Source organism: Caretta caretta, chromosome 1 (assembly GCF_965140235.1).
Source record: "Caretta caretta isolate rCarCar2 chromosome 1, rCarCar1.hap1, whole genome shotgun sequence".
NCBI lineage: Eukaryota > Metazoa > Chordata > Testudines > Cheloniidae > Caretta > Caretta caretta.
In genome coordinates this window covers 280,948,108-280,960,370 of record NC_134206.1, presented here as the reverse complement: position 1 = coordinate 280,960,370, position 12,263 = coordinate 280,948,108, and the positions used below count along the sequence as shown (strand labels likewise).

Sequence of the window (12,263 nt, the reverse complement as noted above, 5' to 3'; positions counted from 1 at the left end):
CTTTTGTTATTTCCCTTATTAAAATAGATTTTTCTTTATCAGGAGAACTTTAATATGTTTAATCAAATTCCTATCGATTTAAAACTTACTATAGTAGGTTGATTTTTAAATAAAAACACTCATTCACATTGGTCATTAACTTGAGTAGTGATTAGTAGGACATTGCGTATTCTGCAAATAAATTGCAAGTATTTACAAGTAAATTAATTAGTCAATCATCATTTAAAAAAGATGCTACAAACAATTTTATTAAAAATAATCATATAGGGCAGTGCATGAAACTTTGAAAAACAAAGAGATGCTTATGTGTAATCTTTTGGAACTAGTTTATTTCTCTGTATACAGACAAGACCCTGTTTTACCCCTCTAGATGCTATGTCTTGCCAGATCTGAGACCTAACCCTGTACTCCTTATGGATACCTAAGTCCCTTTGGACCCAAAAGGAGATTTGCCTTATGTGCATGTAGGATCAGGTCTATAATGTCATGGGAAGATCTCCCCAGATTCGTGACCAGGACATGGGGAGTTACTCAAGAAGACATTGTACTCCAAGAACCCATCCCAGATTTTACAGTAAACCAGGAACGGGGTGGGACAGGACTTCGGGAGTGGAGTCAGTGATCTGTAGATACGTTCAGTAAAGTTAATAATGCTGTTCAGTTATATTGACTGTCAGGGCCAGATTCTCATTTACACTAAGGTCCTTGAAACTCTGTTTCTTTTTTACTCTCACTTTAAGTCCCCTTTACACTGCCAACATATGTAATGAGACCACAGTGTAAATGAAAGTCTCACCCACAGTGCTTTGCTTCGGAAGCAACCAGAACTTTAAGGCCCTTAAAGTCCAAAAAAGAAAACAGGAATATTTAACAATGTGCATTTATGTGGCAGTAAACTGGAGTTTTAGGCCCTATTCAGGAAGATACTTAAACATGTACCTAAATTTAAGCACACGAGTAGTCTTGTTGAACTCACATGCTTGAAGTTAGGCATGTGCTTAAGTGTCTGGCTGAACTGGGGCCTTATTTTTTAACCTTTTAGACCTCACTGTTGGACACCCACTCTCTGATCTTGCACTCCGTAGTTAGGAAATACCCCATTAGATTTGCCTCTGTGTCCAATAGCAGTTATGTCCAAATAAGAAGTGCAGGATTGGACTGAAATATTAAAGCCATGACTCCAACCATCTGTTGTCTCATTACAATAAGAAAAACAAGATCAGTGCAGTTTTAGTTTCCCTGTTCCCCTGACATTTCTATTTATGGGATTTAATTGAATTTTGAATCTAGAGTAGAATTTCAACTTTGTATGTGTGTGCATGCGAAATTCAGCCAGCAAGAAGCTAGTGTGGTGAAGACTGGCAGTATTTGAAGATGGATAGGTTAGCCTGACGAACAATGGATATTCTTAATATTTTTCTTTCATAGAAGACAAAAAACACAGCTGAACCTTTCAGCACTATTCCAGGAGATCCACTGTAATATACAGTAGATCCACTCTCAAAATTCCCATTGAGGTCAAGTGGAAGTCCTGTGAGCAGAATGATTGCAGCATTGAAGTGACATTATTGAAACTTAAACTGAATTATTGGTTTGCCATTGGAACAGTTTGCTTTATTTATATTAAAACAGTTTAATTGTGAGGCAGGGAGATAAACTGCTAATTTTTTAGCCCAGCATTTGGAAAGAAATGAAACTTATCTGGGCAATTCCATCTAGTCAAAATGAAGTTTGATTCATTGACTTGAGGCCCTATAATCCCATACATCATCATGGATAGAGAGAATGGGAAGTTAGTAAATTTGGTCATGTTGCCTTTGTGATATCCTTCCCCTACTTCCACTGACCCTTGTTACCAGATTTGCCCGTTACTTTGGGGTATGCTCATTTATTAGGGTTACTCTTCTGGGGGAGGGGGTTCTGTAATTCTGTCAATGTACTGCTTGTGTCACTTGTGTTCTCATACAGAGCTCTACTTCTCCCTTCTGCAAGTTCCCTCCCAATGGAGCTATCTTGCAGGACCTAGATTCCCCAGGGATGGGTTCTTCCAGCCCCAGAATCAGACGAACACACACACACACATCAACAGAGTGTGTCTGAGAGGACGGGGTTAATCAGCACTCCCAAGCTGACCCCTTAGATGTCCCTGGACTCAGTAGACTGGGTCGAGTAGCACCTCCAAGCTGTAACCCTCATAGGCCATGGGCACCGTGCCACAACAGAGTACGCCTGAGCAGGTTGGGTCGAGCAGCACTTTCAATCTGCCACCCTCATATGTCCCAGGTTCAGCACGTCTCTATCCCCACTTTCACATTACGATTGTTCTGGTAATAACCCACTTGATGAACAAACCCCACAAGATTTTTGGGTGCTGCAGGGATCTTTAGCTTAGGTACGAGGAACATTGGTGCAGGGTGAATGAGGAAACCGAAAAACACCCACAGGGGGTGTGGCGTGGGGGGTAGGAGAGAGAGAGAAGAGCCGGGAGGAGAGAGAGAGAGAGAAGCAACTAGCTTAACCATGAAAGTTCTTTATTGCCAGGTAATAACCATAGAGGAGCCAAACAAACAAAACAGTTCTAATATTAAATCTAACTTAAATTTGATTATAAAAGTCAGGTTTAGAAAACTATAACTGATCACACAAGTCAGGGTCAGAAGGCTATACTGAGAGAGAGAGCTGGGTTCTCACCACTCCGTGAAGCTTGAATCGATCAGGAGTCCCAGGTGGTGGTGGTAGCTGAGGGTCCGGAGTGCTGGAGACAGGCAGAGCCCCCAGCATGATCAATCAGAAGTCCCAATGGAACTGATGCAGATTTTGGATCCAGACATCAGAGCACTTACTTGAGCTTGGGAAGGGATTTTTGTAGGGAAAGAACAGTGGTTCAAGGGAGAACGCTAGATCTGTTTGTGGGTAAACTGATGTCTCAAGGGAGTATACCAAAGTTGTTTTGCTCAGGGTAGACAATAGGAACTGATCATTCCTGGCTATGAACAGTGTTCTTTAGAGGGAGCTCACAATGCAATTAGGCAGCTTCGGTATTTTGGTTACCAATAAAGGATTTATTACTAGAATTGGTCTGATAACTACTGAGCTGTTTGTGTGCAGGCACAGGTTCTCAAGCAGAGATTCCCCATCATGCAGTGCTTCCCTGTTTTTCTGGTCCCAGAGTTCCGAGTGGTTCTTCTCTTGGAATCTCTGTTCTCCATGCTGTATGCTAATAGAGATGCCTCCCTGTCCCATCTCCGATGCAAATGAGGCTAGGGGAGTTTCCTTAAGCCTGTCACCTTTGACCAGAGGGGTTTAGGTGTGCCTCTTCCAGCCTTTTCATTGCTTTTTGTAAGTCTTTCTTCTGATTGGCTTTGGTTCAAGCAGGGCTGGGGAAGGTCTTGCATGAGTCAATCAGGTTGGGTACTGCACCATGGTTCCCCAAGAACACAGAGCTGATAGATAAAACCCTGCAATGTCTCAAGCAAGGCTGGAGCTCTGCAATGTGAGTATCTGGATAAACAAGAGAGGGAGCAGGTAGGAGCTGGACACTGTGTAAAATTATTTTTTTGTCCCCCTGCCAGGGGCTCCTAATGTGGGCTTTTGAGACGTCTCTGTTGCTCCTGACTGGCCTTCCTTGGCTTGTCCTCAGTCAGGGCAGTTCTTGGGCCCTCAATTAGCAGTCTGCTTCAGTGTCTTGGCTATGTTTGTGGAGGCAGCCTGGTGCAGGGATGTCACCCCTTTGTTGTCCCAGGCCTTTCTGCCATTCTTTCCTTCTCTGAACTCGCCCCTTTATAGCAGGCCTTGTAAAGTTATCCAGATAGTATTATATTACTCACTTCCTCCTTCTGTAGTGTAGAACCCCCCTTGAGAGAAGGTTATTGGGGTGCCGGGTTGCAAATGATTTCCTGCAGGAAGCCAATAACTGTATTAAGAAGTAAAATTTTTTTTAGAATGCTGAAGTTAATTTAAGTTCCTTTGGTACTATAGGCAGAATGTCATATTTTTAAAATGCCATAAAAGACAAAGGTATTCCATAAGACAAATACTGCAAATGTTATTTCCATATCTACTACATATTATGAAGAAGCATTTGAATTTTACTTTGTCAACTCTGTTTACACAAGGAAAGAGTTAATTATCAGTTTGGAATTTGACAGTTAACCAGCTGTTTATATTACCTTTACAAGCATTTCTCTGTTTGTGGGAGTCTGATCAGTTTAATGAACTAGATGAGTAATTTCTTTTCAGAATGACAGGAGATAATAATGAACGTGCTTGATTTTCAAGCACCTTGCTGAACTTTCTTCACAGATAATTTGTGACTTTATACTGTACAAACAGTATGTGGATTTTTGTGTGTTATTACTGCAATTAGTTCGCCATCTGAGAAATTTAGAAAAACTTGATTTTTGTATTTACAGTGTTGTCAACTCAAGTGTTAAAATCATGAGTCAGTCCCCCTAAAATAGAGATCAGATTAAAAAAAACATTTTGGGCTCTTTTTATTTGCCTCTTGGTTTTTGTACCGTTAGGATACATTTTCTAATTTTCCTCTAAAACCCTAAGGGCTAGAAACCTGTTTAAAAAAAATTAAAGCTGAGATTCTCACTTAATCAGAGGATTCCAGAAGCTTTAAGAAAAATGCCACATATTGCGAGACTTGCCATAAAATCACAAGAGTTGATTAGCAATTATTATTTATTCTTTCTGTTTTCTTTTTGTTTTTCATTCTGTAGTCCTTTCCTGACACTGAGCTACATTTAAAACTTTATAGACCTCAGTGAGTCTACTGGAGGAGGGCATGATATCATGGCGATAGATACCTTAGAAGTAGCTTATAATAGAAAATTAAGATTGGGGCACTTAAGGTGAGATTTTTCTCCCCCCGCTCTAGCTCCTGTATGCCAGATAAAGAGGCTCTGAGAGTCCTGATTCTGGCTGGAGGACAATTCCCCTGATATAAGAACCTCAGAAGACAATCACAGGCTCGTTGGCTGTCTTCTGAAGTTCTGCTTATAAGCCCCAGTGTTGGAGGCATGTTCAGGGTGAAACCACAGTGCATAGTGTAGCTCCCCCAACTTGGTCCAAGATGCTGTTACATGGTCCCTGGACTCGCCCAGAATCGTTAATGTGAGTAAACTATAATTATATATTACCAGCTATCAAAATCCAATCTTTGGATGCTTATTAGATATAGGGGGGTCTTTTGCTAGAGGTTGAACCAATTTGTATGGGGACACCCTAAATAACAAGCTATATCCATTTTTAATATATCACATTAACTATTCTGGGCGTTAATAATAAGCTGTTAATAATAAGGTTGAATAAGGTGAGACTCAGGTACCGGTTTCAATGTAAACTTTTCCATGTGTTTTTAATTGATGTGTTAATTTCAGTTGCAGTATTTTAACATTATGGGGGAAATTTTCAAAGGCACAAATGGTAGTTTGGTGAAAGTCCTTGAGAGTTAGCTGTCTGTCATATGTACTTTTGAAAATCCTCCTCTAACCCTTTAAACCATGCAAAATGGAAACATTGAGCATTGCAATGGAAGCAACAGTATCATGTTGTGATATGAACTGAGAACATTGTTGGCCCCAGAAAAACAATTTCATTTGCTTTAAATGTTCTCAAAGTCTTGTTTACAGTAGGCAAGCTTTCAGGATAAATTTTTTTTTCCTGAATTTGTTCAGAATGATTGACTACCCAGTATCATTTCCAGAAATGAGATATAACTTTATCAACAAAACTAGCTATGAGCAGGTGATCACCATTAATTTTTTTATTGTGATATACAACACTTTTTAAGTTGCTTCATAACTATTACTAGGATATTTAGAGGATTTTTTTAAAATTATTGATTCCTCTGCATTAACCTCATGTAGCTTTTATCATAACATATCATTTCTAGCAAGATGTTTTCCATCATAATTATGGTAGAGTGGTGGCAACACCATAGTTAAGGTTATATAGTTTAATAATTCAAAATGTCCCACATAAATAATTTGTGCAAATAAGTGCAAGATGTAAATACCAACTGTTCAAGATCTGTCAGCTATATTGTAGAAAAGATGAATGGTAATAATTCAGCGGTATAACTTTAAAAGAAATATTTCCTGTATTTTTTGTTTATTGCAGGAAGAAGGTCACTTTTTGTGGACAGATGGATCTCCTTATCTTGGAAAAGCTGAAATCTCGTCCTTGTCCTTGATACCAGAGAATGAAACTGACTGCTATGCTTTTCAGCAAAATCCAACTGGTCCAAACTATTTCTTCACAGGATTTTTCTGCTATGTATCTTTGCCATATATTTGTGAATATGAATGTAACTATATTTCTTTCAGTCTTTTACATTTATTTGAAAGTGTTCCCCCCCCATAAAACTACATTAATGATGTTAATTTTAGAAAAATCAGCCTTTATATTAATCAATTATTCTAAATTTTTGGTGTTCTTTTTCAGTACCTTCTGTACCAGAAAACTTTGTGTTTAACGTGCAAGATGTCAGTACAACTGAAGCTGTGTTTGTTTGGAGTGATTTGAATGGCTGGCTTAAATCAGGATTTGAACTTATAATTAAATACTATTTTGATGATTCAGAACAACATTTTGAGCGCTTGCCTCTAAATACAACATACACAACAATTGTGCAATTGTCTCCTGGTCGCCTCTATACGGTTTTACTGTCAGCAAGGAGCCCCAGAGGGGCACAGACTAACTTAAGTCCAGTTCTGATGGTAGAGACAAGTAAGTTACAAAACATAGAGGAATAAATAACCATTCAATCATTCACTTTTTCATATATTTTTTCTTTTAAGACACTATGTTTTGTGTTCATGGACATGCTAAAATTAGACACAGGCTGAACTGAAATCTTGGATATGAACACTGCCAGATTTTAGAATGTTCAAAATCTTGATCTTAATCCACAGCTAAAATGCACTATTGGAACAGATGGTGAAAGGACTGAGGATTTACATAGGGCTTAAGTAGAAAACAGGCTAAAATGTGACTAGCTGTAAGGTCAAGGATTTAACTTCTGATTTAAAAAATATTTCAAAACCTCAATCCTGTCGTCATTCTGCACCTAGAACTTCCACTGAGGTCAAAAGGGTAGGGGTCAGGCTGTCAGTAAAAGGTGAAAAGGCACCCATTTGCCCACCAAGATTTAATAAAATTGCACAGGTTCTAATTCTCAAGGAAATATCGCTATATCCATATCTATATGCTACATCCATAGCAAAGGTAAAGACAAATTTCGCAGTTTGAAATACACTATAGTTATTTTTGACCCAGTGGAGCGAGCTAAATGGAATAGAGACAAATGTATAACCCAATTATCTACTGTCGTACCAAAATCTAACTGAACACACTCAGTGAACACTAGCAAACACTGGATAAAGGTGATTAATTCCTTTGAATCAAAGGTGAGTCAAAGAGAAATCTTATTAAGAATAAATTACTTCAGAGACACAAACAAAACTCTAAAACCGCTCAGTCTGCCAAAGAATGATACCACAAGTAGAGGAACATATTTTACAACTTAATTTCTGTCTGAATCCAATCATTTTGTACCTTCTTTTTGAAAGTAATATAGATAAAAAAGTATGAAATTATACTTTTTGTTCCAAAGTGAAAGTCAAATGGTTTTTTAAAGAAATAAACATTTTAGGTGTAAAAATTGGGTATATGAAACGACTGAGATAATTAAGCTGCTAGAAGGAGAGGATGCCGTTATATAGGGAATCAACTGCATATCATCTGGGATTATTCCAAACTGAAAGACTTTTTTGGTTTGATCTTTGAAAACTGATTGCATACTTCCAACTCCTGCATATCTGGTTATATCTTTAATAAATAGTAACTAAAAAATTGCCAGAAGCTATTTTCTTATTTTCCTTTCTTAATTTTGTCATCAGGGCCATTACATTCTCACAGTTTAGAGGCTACACATGTATCATCAACAGAAATCTATTTACAATGGGACCCCCCAGAGGACTTCTCCAATGCATCTTTTCATCACTATCTTGTCACTATTTTGGATTCTGAAGTAAACACATCGGAGAAATTATCAGTTCAGAAAAGCACCACTTCAGTGGTAATTAGAAACATCAAGTCGTATCATCAGTACAAGATATATTTACAGAGTGTAGCAGAAAAAGGATCTCTAAGCTGCAGTGAGAAGCCTATATTAATTACAACAGGTAATTACATACATACATATGTATATATATATATCTTTTCCATTTAAATTGAAAATAGAAAGCACAAAGTTATTGTTAATTGGTACTATATAGGTAGTGATTTACTGGTACATGTTTGGAGGCAAGCCAGGCAAATTCTCTGACTCTAAATTGCCTCTATCATTCATTAATTTTCCAGATGGGGAGTGTATCTATCCTCTTTTTTTCCCCCAGTGGCTTGTGTTAATATTTGCTAAATACATTTCATAATGGTTTATATATATTTATTTACACAGCTCATATATTTAATGATAATAAAATGGCTAAATCCCCATGTGCTCCAGTGTAGGTTTGAACATAAAAACATGATGAATGTGAAGTTTAAGCAAATGTGGTAAATTAAATGTGAGCTGACCAGTGCACCAGTTAGGAGGGGTTTTTTTGCAATTTGCACTTGGCACTTGCTCAAAGTTCCATAGGCTGTGGAACAGGGGGGCCATGACTCAACCACTTTTAAGTAGCGATCTCTTACTAAATCAGGACAGCTACTGCTGAAGCAGTCCAGAATGTCACTCTGGCTGTGTGGTTGCAATGCAGTTGAAATTTGACCCAGACAATCCTTGGAGGGGGTGGGAGAGCCAAATTTCAGTGAGTGCCGATTGTGACTTGGTGCACAGGGTCACAATGCCACTCAAATTTGGCTTGGCCACGCCTCTGTCAAGACAGAGGGATGGTCAGGTCAAATGGGGTTGTGACCTGGTGTATTGGGAGTCTGTTCGGTGGAGTGCAGGGGAGTCTGCTGAGAACTTGATTCCTGGCAGCACTGCCTCTTGCACTGTGTTGGTAAGAGAGGGGGAGACTCCTTGGTTGGGGGAGACCCGGGGTTCCTGTAGGAGCAGGAGAGGGGAGAGAGTATAGGGAACAGAACAGGGTCCCAGCTGAGGGGGAATTCCCATCCCCCCCAGAAATATCTCATTTGATTTACATGAAGATAGATCAATGATTATACTAATGGTAAAATTTTGATACCCTCATTCACAGTGTTTAGTGCTTTACTCTGTGACTATTTCCACTGCAATGGAAGGGACTAACTGCAGAGTCGAGTACTACTGATTGTGAGTAAAGGTGGCCACAAAGGATGACTGGAGCAATTTTAATAAAATACTAGTAATAAATAATACTCTTTCATATACCAGTCACCATTAAACCATCCATTTTCTATATTTATGTGGTGACTCAACAGCACAGAGACAAAAAGCACAGTACTGTTCATCCTTTCACACATTCGGGATAGCTCATCTTCCCCTTCCCATCTTTCCCACTTCCTCAAGCCTTGTCCTTAATGTTTCCACCTGCCCACCCCATCCTGCAATATAAAACCACAGAGAGATACAACAAGATTCAAAACAGAAGCTGAAGTTTATGTGAAAGAATTCAATTAAAAATCATTAACTACAGAAGGTGGGTATATAATCTGATATAACCTCTCTGTTGATTAAAGCACTATATAAATTTAGAGGTTTCTCTTGCTATGGTTATGTATGTGTCTTATTCAAGTATCACAAAAGAAAACATAAAACCAAAGGATTGCATTAGGAACGGTTACTAAATGGACAATACCTTTGACCTGTGTTTATACACTGTAATTTTTTGTCTTTATTTAAGCTGTCAGTCCACCTAGCAATGTTGTTATTCACCCCGAGGATGTTCAAGAAGAGAGTGTAATTCTTCACTGGAAGGTACCACAAGAGGGCCTCGGATCCTACATTCAAGTGAAACCTACTGCAGATGTGGATGAAACTGTAAAGTTTTTAGTAAACACCACAGATAGATTTAAGATTAATCATCTAGTTCCTGGCATGACTTATGAAATAGCAGTGGCAACTGTGAATAATGGAAATATGAGTGAACTGAAGACCATTCAATGCACCCTAAGTAAGATAAAATTTTATAAAGATTAACATTTTTTAATTATTATTATTATTATTGTGTAGCATAAATGATTTGGAAGATTGGGTAGTCTTGCCTGGCAATACTGGGTCTAAATTGAGAGATTCAATGCATTTATGTAAACTGGCAGAAGCACAGTCTTTAAGTTAGAGCTTCAGAATTACATAGCACAAGAATGGTACAGCATTGTATCATAACCATGCTTAGAAGTGCAATGGCAGCACTGAATGCAATTGTGTGAGAGAGATGGGGACCAGATAGGACATTTACTCCCACTGTGAAAAGTGATTGGGTGTGTTGTGGATTTGAAATGGGGTGACTGAATATGGGAATGGTTCGGGTTAGATAATCTGTATATTGGTCTGTTATTGGAAAGGCTGTTAATCCAAGTAAAATGCCAGGAATTATGTAAAATGCTACAGCAAGAGTATATTGACAAAGATGTAAATGGATAAGGGAAAAGAGTTAAAGGCTAATAAGTAGTAATATGGTGCACATAATCTATGAGAAGTAAAAACTGCACATTGTTTACCTAAAGGTCTTCCCTGTTATACTTAGTCTCCAGGGATATAGAGAGACTATATATAGAGAGACTGGTACAATATAGATGTTTAACAAGTATGTAAGGAATGTGGAAGGTTCACACTCAATATGTGTGTTTGTGTAAGGGGATAAGGCTGTACAATATAGACAGCTGAAAAATGACATCATCACAGTAAATGTAACTGATTACAGTATTTTCTGGCAGATTTAGTAATTTTTGAGCCAAAGCACGGTGTCCGATACCTCATTCCAGTTACAGAGGCCAGGAAATTACAAAAGGTATTTTTCACAGCAGCTAGCACCAGCTGTGGAGCAAGAATGCTAAGATATAAAGCTTGCTTACCTGTCAAATGCAGGCTTACTTGGCACTTGTTCTGTGGCTGAATTTACTCTCCTTATTTTACAATCCATAAGTTCATTTCTCTAAATTTGTTTCAAATACTGGTACTTCAGTGCTTACTGGAATTATGAATGAAAAGGAAATTAAGATGACATCTTCTGTAGACTAAACTGTTGTGAGATTTACCTCCTTTATAAAGTGCTTTGAGATCCAGTGATGAAAAATGCTATATGAGAGCTCGTTGTTGTTGTTTGTTTATTTCTCAGTGATACTGTATCTTATTATGGTAGTTATCACTTTATGCCATATGAACATATTTATCAGAAAACCTGCTTCAGATTTATTGTATTATTTTCATTCAGTTTATTGTTAACTGATATGACATTTGCTCTAATTTTTCTTGTTCCAGAGCCGAAACCAGTTCAGATTATTGTCCCTTATGACATTTCTAGTAATTCTGTGGTTTTATTTCTTCAAATGCCTGATGTTGGAGTATTTGATGGTATATATGTTACAAGCAAAGGAGGACCTAATGCTATGCTGGCTTTAAAGAATGATAATAAAGTAACAATTGAAAACTTGATCCCAGGCACAGAATATGATTTCTATGTTTCTACAATAAGTGGAAACATGTTAAGCTCCATATATCACGTACCTGGTGTAAAAACATGTAAGTAATTTAAATTTCAGTCGTGTATGATCCTAAATTACAACTTTTAAATCTCTTTTGAAGGCCATGATCTCCTTTACGCAGTATAGATACAGCTTCAGACTTTGAAATCTATTTTGACAATTCATAATGAAATCATACCACTACATGTTTTATAAAGAAAGCTATAACTATACATTAGCATTGCTGATATTTTAAGTCTTTGTACTCATTTAGATGCTTTATTTGTACCACGTCTCTACTAATAATTAGCATGTAATTCAAGAATTAAAACAATATTAAATTTGTTGGTTGGCCTTGTGGGAAAAATAAGGTATTGACATTTTGACCATTCCTATATAGTCAATCAGATGAATATCAACAGAGCTTTTTCTGTGTCCTGCTATCGATAGGTCTGTGCTAACGGATACATCTCAAGGTATGTTAGGGGATGTGTAATAGTGTTTAAATTTCAGTGCTGCAAGGTGCTGAGAATTAAGCTAAGCACTTCGTAGGAGATGCTCATCACTAAAGCTGGCTGGAATTCCTGGAATGACTTTCCCCCCCCGCCACTACAAATATATTTTTTCTAAAAATAAATTTTATG

At 37.9% G+C, this 12,263-nt stretch overlaps 1 protein-coding gene across 13 annotated transcripts in view; it reads left to right on the top strand.

The window, feature by feature from the left end:
* PTPRQ (protein tyrosine phosphatase receptor type Q) overlaps positions 1 to 12,263 on the top strand; it is a 208,856-nt gene that overhangs the window by 11,971 nt on the left and 184,622 nt on the right. For all 13 annotated transcript variants that reach the window (XR_012666450.1, XR_012666451.1, XM_075124328.1 and 10 more), the window contains 5 exons: positions 6,130 to 6,316; positions 6,454 to 6,738; positions 7,911 to 8,195; positions 9,840 to 10,109; positions 11,417 to 11,677. Coding sequence is in view for 11 of the 13 variants with exons in the window: in XM_075124328.1 (XP_074980429.1) it covers positions 6,130 to 6,316; positions 6,454 to 6,738; positions 7,911 to 8,195; positions 9,840 to 10,109; positions 11,417 to 11,677 (1,288 nt within the window). In the remaining 2 variants the exon portion in view is untranslated. The remainder of the gene's footprint in view (positions 1 to 6,129; positions 6,317 to 6,453; positions 6,739 to 7,910; positions 8,196 to 9,839; positions 10,110 to 11,416; positions 11,678 to 12,263) is intronic.